This window comes from Bos indicus, chromosome 3, assembly GCF_029378745.1.
Source record: "Bos indicus isolate NIAB-ARS_2022 breed Sahiwal x Tharparkar chromosome 3, NIAB-ARS_B.indTharparkar_mat_pri_1.0, whole genome shotgun sequence".
In the NCBI taxonomy this organism is placed as follows: Eukaryota; Metazoa; Chordata; class Mammalia; order Artiodactyla; family Bovidae; genus Bos; species Bos indicus.
This window is the reverse complement of record NC_091762.1, coordinates 80,795,433-80,817,508: the sequence shown is the minus strand read 5'-3', so window position 1 is coordinate 80,817,508 and position 22,076 is coordinate 80,795,433. Positions and strand designations below refer to the sequence as shown.

The window sequence follows — 22,076 nt, the reverse complement described above, 5'->3', positions numbered from 1 at the left end:
CAAAACCATATGATCACTTACATATGGAATGAACTTATTTCTAAAACAGAAACAGACTCACAAACACAGAAAACAAACTTATCCTTACCAAAAAGGAAATGGAGTGCATGTCAGGATAAGTTAGGAATTTGAAATTAGCAGATACAAACTACTATATATAAAAATAGGTAAACAAAGTCCTACTGTATACACATGGCACTATATTAAGCAGCTTGTAATAAACTATAATGGAAAAGAATCTGAAAAAATATACAGATATGTGAATCACTTTGCTGTACATCAGAAATGTAACACTGTAAATCAACAATAATTCAATTTCAAAAAAAAGAGCAAGGGGATATATGTATATGTGTGACTGGTCCATTTTGCTATGCAGAAGCTAACACAGCATTGTAAAGCAAGTTTACCACAACAAAAATTAATAATAAAAGTGGCCAAGTTCTTCACCTCTTCTATCCATTTCACTCCGTGATCCACCCATGACTCCTCACTGCCTGCACAATAAAGTCCAGTTCCATGGTGTGGCAAACAAAGCCTCCAATGATCCTGAGTCTGCACTAGTCGCCTCCTCCTTCCTTCTTTCTAAGTGCACTGAACATATTTAGTTCAGTTCAGTTGCTCATTTGTGTCTGACTCTGCAACCCCATGAACCGCAGCACGCCAGGCCTCCCTGTCCATCACCAACTCCCGAAGCCTACCTAACTTGTGTCCGTTGAGTCGGTGATGCCATCCAGCCATCTCATCCTCTGTCGTCCCCTTCTCCTCCTGCCCTCAATCTTTCCCAGCATCATGGTCTTTTCAAATGAGTCAGCTCTTCGCATCAGGTGGCCAAAGTATTGCAGTTTCAGCTTCAACATCAGTTCTTCCAATGACCACCCAGGACTGATCTCCTTCAGAATGGACTGGTTGGATCTCCTTGCAGTCCAAGGGACTCTCAAGAGTCTTCTCCAACACCACAGTTCAAAAGCTTCAATTCTTCAGCACTTAGCTTTCTTTATAGTCCAACTCTCACATCCATACATGACCACTGGAAAAACTATAGCCTTGACTAGACGGACCTCTGTTGACAAAGTAATATCTCTGCTTTTGAATATGCTATCTAGGTTGATCATAACTTTCCTTCCAAGGAGTAAGCATCTTTTAACTCCATGGCTGCAATCACCATCTGCAGGGATTCTGGAGCCCCAAAAAATAAAGTCAGCCACTGTTTCCCCATCTATTTGCCATGAAGTGATGAGACCGGATGCCATGATTTTAGTTTTCTGAATGTTGAGCTTTAAGTCAACTTTTTCACTCTCCTCTTTCACTTTCATCAAGAGGCTCTTTAGTTCTTCTTCACTTTCTGCCATAAGGGTGGTATTATCTGCATATCTGAAGTTATTGATATTTCTCCCGGCAATCTTGATTCCAGCTTGTGTTTCTTCCAGCCCAGCGTTTCTCATGATGTACTCTGCATAGAAGTTAAATAAGCAGGGTGACAATATACAGCCTTGACGGACTCCTTTTCCTATTTGGAACCAGTCTGTTGTTCCATGTCCAGTTCTAACTGTTGCTTCCTGACCTGCATACAGGTTTCTCAAGAGGCAGGTCAGGTGGTCTGGTATTCTCATCTCTTTCAGAATTCTCCACAGTTTATTGTGATCCATACAGTCAAAGGCTTTGACATAGTCAATAAAGCAGAAATAGATGTTTTTTTGGAACTCTCTTGCTTTTTCAATGATCCAGCAGATGTTGGCAATTTGATCTCTGGTTCCTCTATCTTTTCTAAATCTATCTTGAACACCTGAAAATTCATGGTTCACATATTGCTAAAGCCTGGCTTGGAGAATTTTGAGCATTACTTTACTAGCATGTGAAATGAGTACAATTGTGCGGTAGTTTGAACATTCTTTGGCATTGCCTTTCTTTGGAATTGGAATGAAAACTGACCTTTTCCAGTCCTGTGGCCACTGCTGAGTTTTCCAAATTTGCTGGCAAATTGAGTGCAGCACTTTCACAGCATCATCTTTCAGGATTTGAAATAGCTCAACTGGGATTCTATCACCTCCACTAGCTTTGTTCGTAGTGATGCTTCCTAAGGCCCACTTGACTTCACATTCCAGGATGTCTGGCTCTAGGTGAGTGATCACACCATCATGATTAACTCGGTCGTGAAGATCTTTTTTGTACAGTTCTTCTGCATATTCTTGCCACCTCTTCTTAATATCTTTTGCTTCTGTTAGGTCCATACCATTTCTGTCCTTTATCGAGCCCATCTTTGCATGAAATGTTCCCTTGGTATCTCTAATTTTCTTGAACAGATCTCTAGTCTTTTCCATTCTATTGTTTTCCTCTATTTCTTTGCACTGATCGCTGAGAAAGGCTTTCTTATCTCTCCTCACTTCTTTGGAACTCTGCATTCAAATGGGTATATCTTTCCTTTTCTCCTTTGCTCTTTGTTTCTCTTCTTTTCACAGCTATTTGTAAGTCCTCCTCAGACAGCCATTTTGCTTTTTGGATTTCTTTTTCTTGGGGATGGTCTTTATCCCTGTCTCCTGTACAATGTCACGAACACTTTAGCCCTCTACTGCTTTTCTGCAGTGTCTACATCTGCTTTCTGCTTTGCCCTGCACACGCGTGCTGGGAATTCCCTTAGCTAACTGGCAGCACTGTTCACTATCCACACTTGGCTCAAGATGCACCTCCTCTGTGTAGCTATCCACACCATGTGACTCAGGGATCTTGACCATCCTCTCCTCTGCAACCCCAGGGCTTAATATGTGTGTGTGTATTATGCTGATGATCATATGCTGCAGTGGCCTCATTTATCTATAACATTTTTTTGTATTAGGCTGGAATCCCTTGGGGCATAGGGACTGCGTCGTGTGCATTTCTCTGCCTCTAACATAATCCTTGGCCCACAGAAGATGTGCCAGGACCATTTCTCAGACTGACATATAAACCACTGATAGGGGAACTCTCAGGACATTTTATCAAAAGGAAGAAAAAAAATTCTTGCTTACTAATCCTAAACATGCCTCTTTCTGCAGCTTAACTGAGACACTGAGAAAAGGTGTATGTCTTTTCTACAGAAAATGCTGACGCCCGAGGAATAGGATGTGAACCAGGGACAGACGTGTAACAAAACCCAATGAAAAACACCCAGAAGTTGTGGCGCAAGAACCACTTTCCTCAGCGCGCCCAGTGCCTTTCGGTTGGCCTGGGCTCGGAGCGTGGCGAGGGGTGCAGCCCGCCTCTGGCTCGGAGGCACTGACCTCGGGGCTTGGGCTGGCAGCAGCGCTTCAGCACGAAGCTGATGTTGTCCGTGCGCAGGATCTGCTTCTTTAGGTGGCTCATGAGGTCCCCAAGGCTCGGGAAGCTGCGGTCCGAGCCATGCAGGCTGTAGCGGCCCTTCTGCACCTCGATCTGAAAGTTCTTGAACTGTTTCTGGATACCCAGCACCTGCCATTTAGGAAAATGATCAGAAAGAATTTGTTTTAAAAGGGGTCAGGCAAACCTCTCCTGGGTATGTATGATGTTAACAATAGGAGAAGCCAGGTGGAGGGCAAACAGACGCTCCATACTATCTCTGTAACGTTTCTGTAAATCTAAAGTTATTTAGAAATGAAAAGCTTATTACATGTAAATTAAATAATATCTAATAAAGGTAAATATTATCTAATAATATATAATATTATCTAATAATAATAATATTAGAAATATGTAATAAGGGAGATCCAGGAGAAGGTGCTGACAAATGGGAGTTATTAATAACACCAAGGAAACAGTCTCACACAGCAATGATTTCCACAAGAGTATCACTTCACTTTGGCACTTAAAATGAACTCCATGAAAACACCGACCTCAGTACTGTGGCTACGGTTATATGGCAAGGTGCATGTAAAAACGTAAGCACTTTATAGGGGCTTTCCTGGTGGCTCAGAGGTAAAGAATCCACCTTCAATGTGGGAGACCTGGGTTGGGAAGATCCTCTGGAGGCGGGCATGGCAATTGACTCAAGTATTCTTGCCTGGAGAATCCCCATGGACACAAGGAGCATGGCTGGCTACAGTCTATGGGATCGCAGAGAGTCAGACACGACTAAGCATAGCACAGCAAGTACTCAATAGAGGTTAGCAAATATTATTACATATGAAATAAGTACTACAGCAAAATGTATCCAGGACTCCCTCAAACTGAGCTCTTCTAAGAACCTGTGGGGACGTGGGAGACAGTTGTCTGGTCTCGTTTCCGGGTTGCATGGTGCCCCAGAGAGGAAGTACAACAGAAGCTTTCCTTCATGAGAACTTTTGTACAAAGAACACTATTTGAGTGGTTCGAATGAGGGCCAGAAAGATCTGCTTATGGTGTAAACTAAGACAAGATCTTTAACATCTTGATGCCTCAGTTTCTTCATCTGTGCAACGGGATAATGCAACCTATCTTACAGGGCTATAGTAAGGCTTAAATGAGAATATACAGATAAAGTGCTCAGCACAATGTCAGCTGAGCTGAAGCAAACAGTAGAAGTGACCCCATCTCTGATTCCAGATTTCCCCAGGTAACCTGAAAATGGGACTGAATCACTGACATTCTCGGTACAGCCCAGGTCAATTCCACCTGCAAAGGTGGCTGGGCCGTCTCATGCTCCCATCCCTGGTAAAAACATAAAACTTCCTCCAGAGACTGACTGAATGCAGAAGAAAGGAATCCTGCCAAGGCAACAGGCCTGCCAGGTGTTGAGCCACTGCACCTGTGTCAGCCCCAAGGCCGCAGCATCCAGGAGCACCCCAGGCGAGCAGCAGCCCCTCAAGACTTCGCCCAGGACTCTGGCAGCACTGGGTTCCTTCCACCACTTCCTCCCCCACTCCTGACTGAGTCCAGCCCCAGGGATTGTCCTGTACTCTTCCTCCCATGTCCGAGGCCTGCAGTAACACATACGCTGACTCTCACCTTGCTGGCCCCTCCCCCACCTCAGTTCTCACAGCTCATGGTGAACCCAGTCAACACCGGTGTATTTATGTGGACTAATTCTGTAAAACTCTCTCTTTTAAAGTAGTCCATTCCTTGTATTTTTTAAAAAATTACATGAATCACAAAGCACTGTGGTTTAGTGAGGCCAAGTCAGGAATTCAGCTTCTACCTGAGCCAAAATATTAGGATTTCTCTCACATCATTCCCAGCTTCCAACCACACCTGAGTCATTAACAGAAATCTTGTTAAAATGCAGGACAGCAATTTGGTAAAATGCCTGCAGCTTCCATCTGGGGAAAACTGTGTTAGGTCAGGTTTCCAATAGGTCTTATTGGTGCTGGTTTGTACCAGTGAAGGCCACAGACAGACGGAGCTCGGGTCTGTGATAGAGCCGAGTATAAAATAAATCACTTTAAGCCCCTGGGTGCTTTGTGTGAGCTCGTTTTCTGGCCACATTCCACCTTCCAGAGCACAGAGAACCCTGCTGTGGGTCCCCTGAAGGAAGAAACAAAGGGTCTTGAGGACCAAAGGGTCGACTGCCTGCAAGTGGGCTCCGCTGGGAGAGCAGGCGGCCCGCGTCAGAACTGCGGGGGCTCCTCAGGGGCCCAGGCCTCTGACTCCCGCCCCTCACCACGCAAGTTCCTGGGTGGGCTGCGCGCGGCCCGAGCTAGCCCCCAAGCTGACCTCAGACTTTTCGAAGCAGGTGACGGTCATGAGGATGTTGTCAAAGTCGGTGCAGCTCCACCGCAGCACGTACATCCCCTCCTCGCTCCCCTCCTGCCGCAGCTTATTGATGGCATACTCCGTGCTAGGAGAGAGAGGCAGAGAGGGAGCTCACACCAAACAGAAGCACGCCAAGCCCCACGGACACCCACACCCTCAGAGGCCTCAAGCCTGCTGTCCCCTCGTATTACCTGGCCTGGGTCCTATCCTCTCCTGTGTAAGATGTGAGGCAGGCTGAGGTGCTGAGAAGCCTCAAAACAGACCAGGTCTCCAAGGTCAAGAAGGGGGCTCAGCCCACTGCCCCAGGCCCTGAGCCCACCCATCCCCGACTTCCCCACACACACCGTCTCCACTCTGGCCAGAAGAGCTCCCCCAAGGCTGGGACGTGGAGCTGCCTCGATGCTGTGGTAGGGGTCCCTCCACCACCATCCCAGGCTGCACAACTGGAACGTGAGCCTCAGGATAGCAGGAATTTGGGGCTGTCCTGTTCATTGCTGTATCCACAATAACCAGAGCATGCCTGGCTCATAGCAGCTTATCATATCACTTATCAATAGATAAATGAATAACTGAGAAATAAACACTGAATAAAGAAATCAACGAGAACTGAAAGGCTGTGAGTAGAAAACATGCCTGTCCGACACTCCTGTGTCCCCAGGACGGAAGAGTCTCGCACAACAGGATGCAGTGAACAAACAGCTGCTCAATAAATCCACACGTGAGGTTACTACATGCAGTGAGTTCTGCTCAATGAGGCTGGTAAGGGGGCTGTGTGGTCAATCTGTGTTAAAAGGGCACCAAGGGCTCCAAGTCATCGGGTGATAAGCGCAGGCAGACAGAATCAAAGTACATAAACTGAACGTGGCAGGAGGCAATAAACGTCACTGAAAACAAATAAAGCAGACTGAAGGAGTCAGGGAGGGTCGGGTACAGAGGGGGAAGAGGTGTCATTATTTTATATAAGGTGGTCAGGGAAGACTTCACCAATAAGGTGACATGTGAGTGACCCTAAAGGAAGTGGTGGGTGTATGGACTCGGGAGGGAGGGCTTTCCAATCTAAGGGGAGAAGCAGGTGCCACAGCCCTGACGCTTAACTATAGTTAGATATCTGAGGGCCATGCTTTATTATAAAGCTCAGCCCTTGCTCTGCAATTCTGTGTGTGTGAGAGCCTCTCCATGCTGGGACCATACCACTGACAAACTGCCGGTCCACAAGGCACCCAGGATCGGGAAGAAGGTGGGGACCGCTTCGTGCAAAAGGTGGCTGAAGAGGTGCTTCCACAGATACACTGTGGTCTGGAAGAGACTCAGAAGAAACCTAGCAGCTGTGTTCCTTTTCCTGAAGGACGGTCATGGATAAGAGGAAGTTGAATTCCTACCATTCCAAACTGCAGAACTCAGATGAGTAGACAGAACCTACAAGGAGGCAGACCTCAACTCCCCATCAGAAGGGTGAGCAAGTCTGCAGAGCTCCAAGCTTCTCGCTGCCTTGTGAAGCACTAGGGGCGCCATCACCAGAGGTGTCTGAGATACAGGTGGGACGAGACACCCAGCAAAGCCCTTCCAGCACTGAGGCTTGGTCACCCTCACTGTGCATCTGGCACCGGAGGACAAGCCCACTCGGGATTCTGTTTCTCACTACACCATCTGCTGAGGAGATCTATGCGCTATCTTTCTCGCATCACCCAGAGCGTTTAGCACAGCAAGGAGATAGGATGTATAGCGCTTCTGGGTCAGCTATGGAGAGGTGAGGGGTTCAACTGTGAGGACACCCACATAACGGAGAAGAGGTGACGGGAAGGCCTGGCCAGGATGGCAGGGACAGTCAAGGGCACCAAGGAAGTGCTCAGCCTAATGCTTGATGACACCCATGCCTGAGAAGGCCACCCTCCCCTTCACCTCTTTGTTCTTTTCACACCAAAGATAACTGGAAAAGTTATCGAACCAACCAGATTGGACCATGACAGCCATTCTGTATGTTGTGGACGATCAATGGGGGAGCCACGTCAGTGCAGAGGTAGTGATGGGCGTCTGCCGTGAGCCGGAAGTAGCCATCGACCAGGGACACGAAGGACAAGGCCTCCTCGTGGGAAGAGAGCTTCAGTTCCTGCAAGAGAGCAGAAATGCCCATGGTTACATCACACGCCTGCCATCTCAAGCAGCAGCTGAGTCTCTGGGCAGGTACACAGTGAGAAGATATTCATGTTCAACATAATGGAGGATGCATGACCCCGCAGGGAAGCTCCTTCTGTTGACAGTAACTGCACCCTTGCATTTATAAACGATTCTGACTGTTCACCACACTCTTTTATCTATTACCTCAAACCTTTTTTTGGATGAAGAATAGTGTATATAGGGGGAGCAGGGGACAGGCAGCTGTGTGGGAGACATGAGACCATGGAGAAGCTGCCCCTGGGACCAGATGGAAGAGGAAGGCTGATTCAAGGTGGCAACAACATAAAAGAGTGGAGGCGGGAAGAACAGAGAGTGTGCAGGTGGTACCCTGGTCCTGGCACTACACATTATTCCTGCTTATAGAAAAAGAAAGAGGCACAGGTGCTTTATCCCATCCAGAGCTGGCTCAGAAGGTGAAACTCTGGATTTTAATTCAGGAACGGTCCCGGACACAATGATGAGGTTGTGAGATTAGGGAACTCTGAGGGTCTGGAGGAGGCCCAGTATTACTCACAGCGGGAGAGGCAAAGGCAAGAGAGAAGAGGAGGAGGGAGGGAGTTTTCATGGAAGGAAGAAAAATGCTCCGAGGTAAAGACAGGTGAGGTTTTTGTCTTAATCCTATAACCCTGAGCAGAGATGAGCGTTTATTTGAGTTGGAACTGTGGGGTCAACCAGGAACATCTGATGAAGGAAGGTATATAAAGCCGTGATTTAGAGCTTTGGCTCACAAAAATACTAACATTAACACACACTGGAGCCTTAAGAGAAGGGCAAAACGACACTGGAGTATAACACTCTTTCCATAACAATGGAGAAAGAAAAGGCTGGTGGCAGAGAAAAGCAGAGACGAGACCGATGAACGGGTGCGGGCAGAGGGATATAAGCAACCAGCAGAATGGAGGTAAAGGGCTTATAATGAGAGTTAGCTATGATGCCAAAGGAAAGCTGCTTTGGGGCTGTGAGCCAAGGAGGCCAAGAGAGGGCAGGACTACCATAGGGATCGTGATCAGGAAGGAGGCTCTGTGCTAAGTGGGCTTCCCGTAAGGTGTGACCCAGCATCTCCCTGCAGAGCCCCAAAGAGCAAAGGCAAGACAGTCTGGCTTGGGTAGCCCTTCACCCAACTCCATACAAATGAAACCATGTAAGTGTCTAAGTTCTCTGAAAGCAGAAGTCTGAATACAAAGGGGAGATGTCAAGAAGATGCAGACAGAAGAGATAAATCAAGATGTGATCTGATAACATGGTCGCATCATGCTTTCCTGAAAGCGGCAACCAAAATACAGCTTGGAAATCCCATGGCTGGGAAGGGATGGGGGATGAGATAAATGAGAAAAAGCATTACACAGGGTTAACCCACCAGCTTCAGGAGCCAGTTTATCTGGGTTCAAACCTCAGTGTTTCTATGTATATTTAAGCATATGTAATCATCATTTTTTGTCAAAAATTATCAAATATCAGCAATTTCAAATGATTTAATGTCACAGTTGTATGACCTTGGCTGTTATTTAGCTTTTTTGTGCCTCAGATTCCTCCTTCGTAAAATGGGAATAATAAAATACCCACTTCATACAGTCAATAAGAAAATGAAAAGAGTTCGTATTTGCAAAGTCTTTACAACAGGAAGTACCTGGCGCATAGCAGGCCTCGTATTTGTAAAAGAAAAAGTAACGAGGAGATCAAGTAAGGGTTTTTTCTCGCCTCCCCCAGCCCCACAAGCACTGCAGCTTGGCACAGAGCCGCCAGCCTGGGTGGGCCCGGGTGGCCAGGGTGAGCCCTGGCCTAGACGACAGGCGCGCCATCTGGGTGCTGCCCTTGACTGTCAGCTAGGACAGGACAGGGAAGGCTCTCAAAGCCTGCACCCACTGGCTGCTGTTCCTTCTTCTCGGCCATGTCTCCAGGGTTTGCCCATGTTGGAACAGCCAGACCACAGATGTGCCAAGCTCTCCCTCACTACGGAGTCCGCGAGGGAGAGGACACCTTGGAGCCCAAATCAGTACAGGCTGGAGCTGACCCTGTGCAAGTTTCTACAGCTCTCCTGAAGTCTCAGACTGCCCACTGGAAGTGCAGCTGAAATCCTGACAATATGACTTTATGTCTATAACATGCTGAATGCTGCTGATGCTACTGCTAAGTCACTTCAGTCATGTCTGACTTTGTGCAACCCTACGGACAGCAGCCCACCAGGCCCCTCTGTCCACAGGATTCTCCAGGCAATAATACTGGAGTGGGTTGCCATTTTCTTCTCCAAATATGCTGAATAAATAGCATTTATTTCTGTTTTCTCCCTCTTGCCATTTTCCATGTTTCCACTAACATCTATCTGGGCTCTTCTATGTCTTCCATCACATTTTTACTACAGTTTTCTTAGGCAATCAATGTATCTTTATTTTGAAAAAAGGGAGGATAGGGAGAATTAAAAGTTAAAATCACTCATAATACCATCATAAACAAATAGTTGTTAATATTTGATTATTTTCCTAACAGCATGTGCATGCTTTAAACTTTTTAAAACAAAATTGGTTCCATTAAGTTTCATATTCTGCTTTTTTCCATTTATGAAGCATTCTTCCAGATTTTTAAAAATTCAGCAATTTGTTTACCTAATATTCTACTTCTCAGATGAGTTGTATTTTATTTTCTCGTTTTCCTATAATCATATGTGCAGGTTAGTTTCAGCATTTTTGACACAGTAACTGCTGCTGGGATAAACATTCTCACTCATCGCCCACTGCCTGCATCTCACTGTTTCTGAAAGACAGATCCTCATTTCCTGAATGGAGGGATATGTAGATATTTTCAAGCCTTTTAATACATGTTATCTTGGACAGCGAGGAGATCAAACTAGTCAATCCTAAAGGAAATCAACCCTGGATATTCACTGGAAGGACTGATGCTGAAGCTCCAAAACTTTGGCTACCTGATGAGAAGAGCTGACTCACTGGAAAAGACCCTGATGCTGGGAGAAGACTGAGGGCAGGAGGAGAAGGCTGATGAGATGCCTGGATGGCACCGACTCAATGGACATGAGTCTGAGCAAACCCTGGGAGACAGTAAAGAACAGAGAAGCATGACATGCTGCAGTCCACGGGGTTGCGAAGAGCTAGAGGCGACTAAGCGACTAAACATAACAAATCAAACTGCTTTCCCAAAAGGTATATCCAAAAGACTAATTACTCTAGATAGAAAAGGATGACCACTTGTCCTAAACTGCATCACCAGATTCTTTCCCAGCACTGAGTGTTAGGATTTTGACACAGTAAAATCTGCCAATTTCAGGCAAAACACGGTACTTCCCTAGGTGACCACCTCTACTGCACGGAGCACTGTGTCTCACCATCCTGTCCTTTCCACGAGCAGTCGGCCGTGACTTCCCTGACACAAACATGTTTGTTTTGGCTGGGCTCCCACTTCCCCTGCCAAACTGGCCTGCCTGTCTAGATCATGTCCTCAAGTGATACCAGAAAAGAGGAAGTGAAGTTGAATACTCCTTCCTCTGTCCGAGAGTCACTTGGGTGTGCCTGACACCATGACGAGGACTGTAACTGTGGCCACAGCCACCGGCCCAACAGTCCACTCAAGTGCAAAGCGGGGCTTCCCACCGACCTCATCCCAGGTGACCCACCCAACTCAGCAGGGGGGCCGTGCAGGAGCCCTTGGGAGAAAATGCTAACCCTCACTCACCAAATTTTTTTTCAAATCCACTAATTTTTGTGAACTGAATATTGATACTGAAATATCTTTGGGAGGATAACAAATCCTGTTTTCATTTGAAGAACAAAGAAAGGCACTAGAACGCACTCAGGTAACTTAAACACAGACACTGATAATGTCAATGTCAGCAACAGGGACTTTCTGGCTTAAATAAGATGATTACAAGATTTTCTCTTGGGGACAGGAACCTTGAAGAGCACGTGCTGCATAACTGTCCTCAGCAAAGTCCCCTCCCAGCACCAAACCCCGGCCGAATCACTTCTGGAGGAAACTTACCATTTTTTTGTTGTCCTGCTTATTAATGCTGACCACAGACTCCTTGATTACAATGTGAGTGATCTCAGGGAAGTAAGAAAAATTGTTCCACTCTTCTCGGATTTTGTTTTTTTCCTCATCCTTCTTGTGTTTATTTTCCAGTTTTTTCCGTTTCAGTTTGTTTTTTTCCTTTTCAACAGGAACAATCTGATAAAATGCATAAGCGACAGGGTGAAGCCAGCTTTCTCATTTTCTCCTGGCATTTCTCATTTTCTCCTGGCAAAAGAACATAGGGCCTTGCAGCCAAGCAAGAGAAAGCCAGAGTGCCTGGACTGATGGAGGAACTGGGAGAGCCAGCACCCATGGGCTTATTCAGGTCCCACCAGGGATTCTTAGGACCCTACCCCTGGAAAAGACCTTAAAGGACACACTGACTAAACTCTTAACATAATCTGTAATGTACAAGCAAATTCAGGAACGGAAATAACTGCCCGCTAGACGTACATCTACAATCAGGTCCCCCCAGCTGAGCATGGGCTTTCTCCTTTTAGAATCTACCACTGACTATCTTGACTAGACAGCCATAATCAAGTTGGAATTTTCAAGGGCAGGTATGAATCCCATGCTTGGATAACTTGGGGAGTCATACGTGTCTGTACAAGCTTACATATTTTGTGTAGCAGAGTCTTGGAGACTAGAGATCTGGATAAGATCCTGACTCTGCCAGTTATTTAACTAGTTAGGTCATCTTTTTGAGCCTGCATTTACCCATCCATAAAACAGAGATCTTATGTATTCACAGGGTTCTTAGAGCAGAAGGTAGGTTCTTAATAATAGTACCCATACTACACAGAAAGTGCTTGTTAAGTGTTTGGCATTATTTTAGCATGAGAATAAAACAGGAGTAGAAAGTAAATTTCACCTTTACATCAATAGTAGTAGAAGAAGAAGTGAAGCCGCTCAGTCGTGTCCGACTCTTTGTGACCCCACGGACTGTAGCCTATAAGGCTCCTCTGTCCATGGAATTTTCCAGGCAAGAGTAGTGGAGTGGGTTGCCATTTCCTTCTCCAGGGGATCTTTCCGACCCAAGGATCGAACCTGGGTCTCCCACATTGCAGGCAGACGCTTTACTGTCTGAGCCACCAGGGAAGCCCAAATAATGATGATAGCAGCTATAATTATTTATTGAGCATTTATTATACACCATTTATTATTACATAAGTCTATGCTAAATGACAGTTTTCTCAACAACACTATAAGGTAGTACAGTAAGTGTTACCTTTTTATAGATGAATAATGAATATGTGACTATATATGAAGTAACCCTCCCAAGGCCATGTAAATATAAACAGTGGAGCTAGGATGTGAACCAGGTCTATTTAGCTTTAAAACCCATGCTTTTAAACCAATCTGGTCTATTGCCTCATTCAATAAACACTTCAAAAAGAAGTTCCAAATTGCAAGAAAAATTACCCTATTTCATGGAGCCAAAGACCTAAAATCAATTCTTGGCACAATCACTTATTAGTTAATTACGACCTTGGGCAAATTTCTTAGCTTGTCTGTACCTCTTTCTGTTCATCTATAAAGTAGGGGAAATGGTAGTATCTCTCATAAATTTAAAGAATAAGTGAGTTAATCCATGAAAATTACTTAGAAAAGTACTTGGTACATGGTAAACACTTGGTAAATGTCTGCTATTACTATATTATTACATATTGCAATATGCTACATTTCTCTATTTCCCTACAGAACTCAATATTTATTTAGATCTACTGCTACATGGACACAATAAAAGATGAATGATACACTCTCTCTAGCCCATGAAACAAACTCAGCTGACAGGCGTGATGAACATGCAAAGAAATAATACCAACAGAATACACAGAACACACCACGTGACACAGGATGTTCTAACCAGCCCCTGTCGGCACTTACATGTGGTTTCTGTCTCCACTGGATTCCAAGATTTCCAGTCACCATCACTTCATAGCAGAGAACATTTCCACTATCATTTGGATGGAACCGATTCATCTCATTTTCTGATGAAATCAGTAGCATGGAAGTCTCAAATATTTCAGCACCATAATGTTTTGTCAAAGTTTCCAAGGTAGCCAGGTATTTCACCTTCAGGTCGTGCGTGGACACGCTGCTGTCACAAATGGTCTTGTTGTTAAACTCCTTTAGAAAATCCTTGAAAACATTATTTATCCGCATCCTGGTGAGAAGGTTCCTCTGTCTGATGGACTTATTCAATGTTTCTGGAATATATCGCTTGTAGCTAAAAGAAAGTTTGAAAGAAAAAAATCTCTTTTTTATGTATAGGTTAGCAGAATAGCTCAGAAACAAACGTAAGCCTGTAACCCTTCCTTCTCTGTGTTGCCAAATGAGAAAGGTTCTACTCCCAGAGGTCTTGGAGTAAAACTCAGGATGACAATCATAGGGAGATGGAGGTGAACAGGGACTGAAAGAAGAGAGACAAGTACCTGTTCCATAGATTTTACTGAAATGGAAATTCCTACAGGAATCATCAGATTTTCTGGGTCACAAAAGCAGGCAGCAAAATGGCAGCTTTGTGTTTTTGTTTGCTAACGTCACTGTTCCTTCCCACGTACACTGCGTTCACATGAACACACTGTTGCTAAGGTTCAGCCAGAACCTCAGCGGTTAGAAAGCCACCTGGAAGGTGTCAAGAGTGATGGCAGATGCTTCACACGTTCTACTTGCACATCTATTTGACAGTTTTTCTATAAAGATCACAGGTTGCCTTTATAAGAAATAGGAAAAACACATAAAAGCTAATCAAATACAAAAGACCTAGTGTTTGCTGTGTGCAAATGTCCCAGATACATTAAATGGATCAACAGATAAAGTGAAAGATTAGTTAACCATCCAGGTGCTAATGAGAGAGTATCTATGACTAAGAATCACAGCAAATGGATACACTGTGAGAACAAGACCCAGCTTTAAGAGGGGTACGAACACCCGAGAAAAAAGAGAGCAAGTCTGCTGGCGGTAAAACAAGTGGGGAGACTCAGCCTGAGAAAGCACCCAGCACAGGGGAATCCCTGCCGCACTGATAGTTTCACAACAGCGGAAAACTGTGGAGCTTGAAATTTGTCCCCAACAAATACTGTAACTTCTTTTTTAGATTAATGTAACGGAGGGGAAGGTCAGAGGAAAGCTATTTTTAACTTTAGCCTCATGCAAAAATACAGAGATCCCCAGAGCAAGCGCCACAGAAACAGGAGAAAACAGCGCAGCATGTGTCTCACCAGTCCCTGCATTTCTGAGGAGCACCTTGTGATCTGCTCCAGACTCTGGGCAAGGGCAGGGAGACACAAGATGTAGCCTTACGAGAAGGCGCATGCCACCTATCACAAATAACACTGCTAGAAATAATCCCCTCTTAAAGTGACTGTCTTGGGACAGACATAATAGTGCATTGATTTAAAAAGTATATTTCCAGACTTCCCTGGTGGTCCAATGGTTAAGACTGTGTTTACACTGCAGAGAGCATCAGTTTGACCCTGGCTGGAGAACTAAGATTTCCCCCATGATGGGTGGGTGGCCAAAAAAATAAAATAAAAATTATATTAGTATTTCATAGATAGGTGGAAGTTATACAGATTGAATATTCCTTCAGAAGGACTTGCTTGCAAATGATAATTTTTAAGTAAATATAATTTTCTTAAGGTAACAGTTGATCGTGCTTCACATTGGAATTAACAGCTCTCCAGTGAACCAGTACAGGCTGGAAATGATAGCAGCTGCATTAGAGCTACATCAAGAAGGATTTTAGGACAGATCCAGCACAAAAGGAAAAAGTGCAGGGACAGATGCCAATGCCCAGCATGGGCAGAGAGCAAGGGGGAGGGCATGTGGGCCACTCATTTGACTGGCGACCCAGCCCAGAACTTTCACCCTAGTACACATTTCTGAGGTCGTCAGCCAACATTCCAATTCAGGACACAATGATAATTGTACTACCTTTTATTATAAATATTCTTAAAAAAAGCTGGCTCTGCAGAAGGCAGTAGTCAGCCAACCACTGAGGTGTATGAGAATGTATAAAAATAACATCATCCCCACAATCAGTTTTTCAGCCAGCAGGAAGGTTTACCTGATGTCCTTGGGGAGTTCTGGCAATTGCATCTTCTTCATCATGGCATAGTGGGAGATGGCCAGCACGGCCATCCCAAGACACTCGTTCTCAATGTCGTGCCCATCCTGCTCCGTCTTGGGGTCTCGAATGGGAGCCAGGCATTTGACCAAATCATACTGTCCCTTTGGAACAGAGATGAGAAGAAATGAATCACCACTTAAGTTTTAAGCATCCGCCCACATTTCTGATCTTAGGAGGAAGGTTCCCCACACAGGGAAGTGCCACCCAAAATGCAGTACAGCAATGAGACTAATGAGATTTAGTTTCCCTGGCACCTCTTTCTCAACAGTTGGGTATGAAAGGGCTTGGGAAATGTTTTCCCCAGGTTAATTCATTCCTTTAAAAGTCATGAAGCCCCTCCACAGGGCTTCCCATGGAAGTGATGGTAAAAAGTAGCATGTACTAGGCTTGGACTGCACCAGGGCATGGGAGGTGACAGCTGGCTGGGGTTTGATCATTTGTTAGCTCCACAATGAACTGAGCACCCACCTCCCTCCTGATGTAGATTTACAGAAAGGAGAAGGAATCCAGATTCTACACTGGGTTATGACCACATGTGAGTTTTTTCAACATCTGCTGTTAAAGTTTCTAATAGTGAAACGCATCCTCAAAATACAACCCCTCACTCATGGAGGTATGCCACACATTCCAAGAGTCCATGAGGGCTTCAGAAAACAAAAATGAAAACTAAAAAGCAGCGGCCAATATGTACCTGTCTTGTACAGAGTAATGACAATAACATCACTGCTCAGTCCCCTTTATTAAGCCCTGCCCTGAGTGCTAGGCACTGTGCGAGGTTCCTCATTCACTATTTCATTTAATCTTTACAACAGCCCTATGAGGGGGATGCTACCACCACCAACTCTGCCTAACAGATGAGGAATCTAAGGCACCAAAAGGTTAAATAACATCACTCACTCAGTTGGTAATTATTGACTAACAAGAACTAATTATGGGCCAGATATTCAAGGTGCTAGCAGCAGACCAAACCACATCCCTGATCTCATGGAGACTCCAGAAAAGAAAGAAGAACAAATGGAAATACATAACCTCAAGTAGTTACCAAAACCAAACACAAGTATAAAGACATAGCCCTGTGGGCACCGAGGACCTCATGAGTGTGTGCGTGTGGTGAGGGGTGGAGAGCAATGGGTATCAGACCAGATGTGACTACAGGGCTGCGGCTCTGCAACACGGAGCCACAGTCACACTCGGTCTCTTCTCACCGACTGCAAGTGGACCAAGCTCTCAGGAAGGGACTGTTAGCCCTTCTCCAGCTTGGAAAGAGGCAGACATGAAGTCTGGGGTGGTGGTCCTACATCAGGAAGACACTCGCTTTCCCTGAAGCAACTTTAATGGGTTTTGGATGAAGGGTTCTCACCGCTGCCGTTCTCCTTTTTTCAAGGCAGGACTGCTGGTTTCTGTCAGTGAGAATAGGACACTGACTGCTTCTATAAATTACTTAGGACCAACAACAATCATCTCTGTCAGCAGTGTGTGTGAAAGAGAACAAAATTCGAAACTGTTTCATCTGGCTGTGATTTTCTGTAAACATCACTGTACAACTACCTCAAGTAATTCATTCCCGAAGCTCTGAAATGTCAGATTCTAATGTCATACTCACTCCTGAAGTATGGGGCACTCTTTCTTTACACTTTTTCTTCCAAAAAAGTAAAAGAATCAATCTCGGACATGAATATGTGTAAAACTGGGAGGCTGGATTCAAAAAGGCCAATGTGAAAATCGCCGGTTCACTTTACTTTTTCCACACAGTATCTGCCCAGGGCTGTGCTGTTTCACTTCTCTGCAGTCTCTGAGGCCACTCCTCAGATATGTTATGGAAAGTGCAATCAATAACTAAAGCTGTATAGCAGATGACGACTGTGACACAAAACCCAAATGTGAAACACTACATCCTAAGGAAATAATAAGGAGAACACATATTCAGAAATATATTTGAGGCTGTTTTGTAACAGTGATAGTGTAACAGGGGGACAAAAAACCAAAAACGTTTAGAAACAATGATTAGTTAAATGAAGGCTGGCTTTTCCTCTGGATTCCAGTATCATACTCAACTTCCTACCAGGAATCTCCACTTGCATATCTCACAGGTATCTCTGAAAGAGAGCTCCTTGTTTCCATCCCCCCTTTTCCAACCTGCTGCATCCACTCTTTCCTATGCAGGGAATCACTCCATTATCTGTCAGACATTGCCCAAAATACAAATCTCAAAATCATCTTCGATGCTTCCACCCTCAACCTTTCACATCCAACTTCACAGCAAGTCACATCAAGTCCACCTCCAAAATTAATCGCAGATCCATCCATTTCCCTCCAACTCTACTGCCACAACGATGATGCTACTTGGCACCCAAGGAGCAGGGAGGCCAGGGGTGCACGTAAATATTCCACAGTGCCCAGCGCCTTACAGCAGAGAATCATCCAGCCCCAAGTGTCAACAGTGCTGCCTTTGAAAAACTTTGCTCCTCTCCAAAGAAATACTTTCCCTACTGCTCCCTGAGAAATGCAGACACTTTTTTATTCTTCAAAGTTCAGTACAAATGCCACCTCTTTGGAGAGACCTCTGATTATACTATTTAAATTAGCTCTCCCCATTCAAACCTCCCTCCCCACATTCCTTACAACAAAAGCTTTTTCGTTCATAGAACTTTTCACAATTCCTTGTGTATTATCTATGTATCATTTTATCTGCTTGTTTTGTTTGTCCAATTCAATTAAATATCTGGGGCTTGCAGAGACCATGTCTGTCTTGCTCACCACAGTATCTGCAGCAGCTTAGCAAGAAGTACACAGACACTCCGAATAAGATATTTTCAGATACTACGAGTGCATGGTACATATCTGCAGCCTACCAGGCTCCTCCGTCCATGGGATTTTCCAGGCAAGAGTACTGGAGTGGGGTGCCATTGCCTTCTCCAATGATAAAATCAGGAAGCACACAAATAAAAATGCTAGTTATCTCAAGTTAATATAATTCGGGTGACTTGAACTTCACTTTCTGGCTTTTCTCTAGTGTCTAACCATTCCACTCACCACCGCTATGACTCAGAGCAGCCACCTCCTTGCCCTCTGTGACTGCTGAGAAGCACCTTCATGACCAACCCTGCTCAATGACACCATCCCTCACTTAGAGCTCCCCTCTGCTCTCGGTGCAGAGGCACCACAGAGAGGAATTGAATGGGGTTGGGGGAACAAGGGATGGGGAAAGGCCCACAAGTGGATAACCAGCCCCCACTGGATGCTGAACTGCCTTCCCTTCCCCTCACCGGGAGCAAGTCCAGGCTGGCGAGAACGACCCACGGAACAGGTCATAAAGCATCTAAGCGGCCACCACGGTCGGCTGCACCAGGGAATCTGACCCCTGCCATGTCTTACCCACTCCACGAACTCCAGGCTTCCCTGGGCCCAAACGTCTTACCTGAGCAAACAGATACTCCAGCGAGCTGGCGTCAAGGAGAGGTGTTGCATCTGGAACTTTTTTTTTCTCATAGCCGTTTTTCTGCTTCTTTGGAGAATGTCGCCATACTGATTGTTCATTGTCGTTGGTCCCATGCCAGTTGGTGAAATAGAACCTGAAAGGCAGGAAGATGATGGTTAATCATGGGAAAGAGGACCCTGGCATGCATGGGAGGGGAGTCCTGGTTCTACCCAGGGTGATCAGTGCCGCAGGCTAAACTTCCCTGAGAAGTAAGCAAACAGACAGACCTTTCATCTGGGTAAGCACTTCACTGTTTATAAGGTCCTTTTCTTTCATTCTTACTGCACTCTGTGAAGAGCATCCTGCTGGAACCTCGCCTATGACTCAAGGAGATAAGGTGACTTCCTTAAGATCACGGAGATAGCACCTCTGACTTTCCACTATGTCTTCCTAAACAGGAAAACACTGCTGACTAGAACTAGAAGTTGGCCCAGCCACTTGCTCCACCTTTATGATGCCAGCCTACCTTGAACCCAAGACCTATTTCATTCAGTTTAATATTTCTGAAATCTAGCTTCATCACACAGTTAAGACATACAGTTAATATAGCAGTGTTTCCTATTTTTCAGATTGCTGTTACTGATACTTTATCTTACAATGAACAAAGTTTTAAAACAGAAGAAATACATGCACACTATTTCAAGCATCAGCTGCAGTACCCTGACCTAATGAACACTTTATATATGCTACTTAATGGTTACAGTAATTGTACAAGTTATGTTTCACCACTTCCATTTTATAGAGGAGGAAAACTGAGGTTCCAAGAGAGTAGGTGACCTAAGATCAAGAGCATGTTTTCTCCACTACTTCTTTTCTCTGCCACCTATAACAGAAACACCAGGGATTCTGGAAGGTATGAAGGTGAGTAAGCCAAACTGATCCAGGACAGCTTTAAGTTACAGACTCAGCAGGTCCCTGGGTCTCTCTCCCTTGACATGCCCATGTGCTGAGGATAAACCATGATAGCATGAGGAAGGAACAAATAAAATCTACTCCTCAAAAGGAGTTGCCATTGAACCCATGCACCTGTCAGAAAGCTATCCTGGCAGAATGTGGGGCATGCAGGACCTGGCCAGGCTCTGGAAGGCCAGCGGTTCTCAGGCACAGCCCCTGCCTGCTGTGAATCCCCTGTCTAGAGGCAATCAGGCAAATTCAACAGTCATGTCAAAGCAGCAGACCAGAGGGCACATCTCACAGACAGGGCTACACGGTGACTTCCATGGACCTCACACAGCTTTCCTTTCCTCCATAACAAAAATATTACAGGTAAATATAAATATAACAACTGTGGTGGTATAAAGTTGAATATAATCCAGGTTGGATTTCTTTTTTTCTTAACTTAAATGAAATTAAAACACTTCTGTGGGGACCTAACAACACTGTGAACCCTAGGCACTGTGCCTCATAGCTAAGTTTTTCTTAAACATGAGAGTCTCGAGTAAGATTCAATGGAGGACCAAGGAGGGAGAAGCTGCCCCCACTGCTGGGGCAGTGGCAGGGAAGGGTAAAGGGTTGGGAAGGGCGTTGGGACTAGACTAAACAAACACCAGGCAGGCTATGGAGTCTAGACCAGGCACAGAAGGCAGAGGCAAGACCGTGAGCCAAACCAACGAGAGGCAGGATCTGCCTGGAAGATGGACTGAAACGAGAGAGGCCGAGAGACAACAGGTTCCCGCGGCAACCACCTGGGCAACGCCGTGAGCTTCGTGGGGCAGAGGCCTCAGCCGTCCTGCTCATCACTAAATCCACAGCGCCTGGCACAGAACAGGTGCTTAATACACGCTTGTTGGATGTATGAACAGCAAATGAATGACCTAATTCAAGAAGTAGTCATTAAAATGGGAAGGATGGGTAAGAAGTTACTTTAAAGGTAAAATCAACATTTTACAACTTTCCAGTGATTCTCTATAACCCGTCTTTTATGTAACTTACCGAAGTGACTAATAACTTGACTGTGGCCTTTGGCATCTCTCTCTCAGGCAGAAAAAAGCCATATATCTACAGAGTCCACATGCAGCATAACTGCAGCTACAAGACTGTCCCCATCTATACCCTCCCACGTGAAAGTAGAAGCCTGTAGCTCTCAGCTGCCCAAGAAGCTGGCATCCATGCTGCCCCCAGGCTGAGAAGCCTGCTCTTCAAGGGCAGAACAGAGCACAGGCCAGGAGGACTCCTCTAGGACTGGCTGCCCTGGGCAGACAGACAGTAAGAGGTGAACCAGCCCCAGCGGCTAAGCAGGAAATCTGAAGCTGGGACAGAAAAAGAGGGACAAGGCCGTGGCGGACTCCTCGGACCACTGAGGGAAATCCAAAATGGAGCATTCTCATCATTCATACAACAAGCTAATGATCTACTATAAGTTCTGGGTGGTCCTGCCTGGGAGGAGACAGGTGAGAGGTCTAAATAGGATGATGAAGACAGTAACTTAGAGCTTCCAAGTGCTATTTATGTGCCAAGCTCTCCATACACAAAGGCTCAAAGCAGTCCTCTCACAAAGAGATACGATTCCCAGGTGGTGCAGTGGGAAAGAATCCACCTGCCAGTGCAGGACATGCGGGTGTAATCCCTGGGTTGGGAAGATCCCCTGGAAAAGGA

At 45.4% G+C, this 22,076-nt stretch overlaps 1 protein-coding gene across 2 annotated transcripts in view; it reads right to left on the bottom strand.

Moving 5' to 3' along the window:
- The window catches only part of JAK1 (Janus kinase 1), a 139,515-nt gene that overhangs the window by 23,118 nt on the left and 94,321 nt on the right, over window positions 1-22,076 (bottom strand). For both annotated transcript variants that reach the window (XM_070786403.1, XM_070786404.1), the window contains exons 5-11: window positions 19,422-19,575; window positions 15,941-16,104; window positions 13,756-14,098; window positions 11,839-12,024; window positions 7,626-7,783; window positions 5,638-5,761; window positions 3,255-3,441 (exon numbers count right to left, since the gene is read on the bottom strand). In XM_070786403.1, coding sequence (XP_070642504.1) covers window positions 3,255-3,441; window positions 5,638-5,761; window positions 7,626-7,783; window positions 11,839-12,024; window positions 13,756-14,098; window positions 15,941-16,104; window positions 19,422-19,575 — 1,316 coding nt within the window. The remainder of the gene's footprint in view (window positions 1-3,254; window positions 3,442-5,637; window positions 5,762-7,625; window positions 7,784-11,838; window positions 12,025-13,755; window positions 14,099-15,940; window positions 16,105-19,421; window positions 19,576-22,076) is intronic.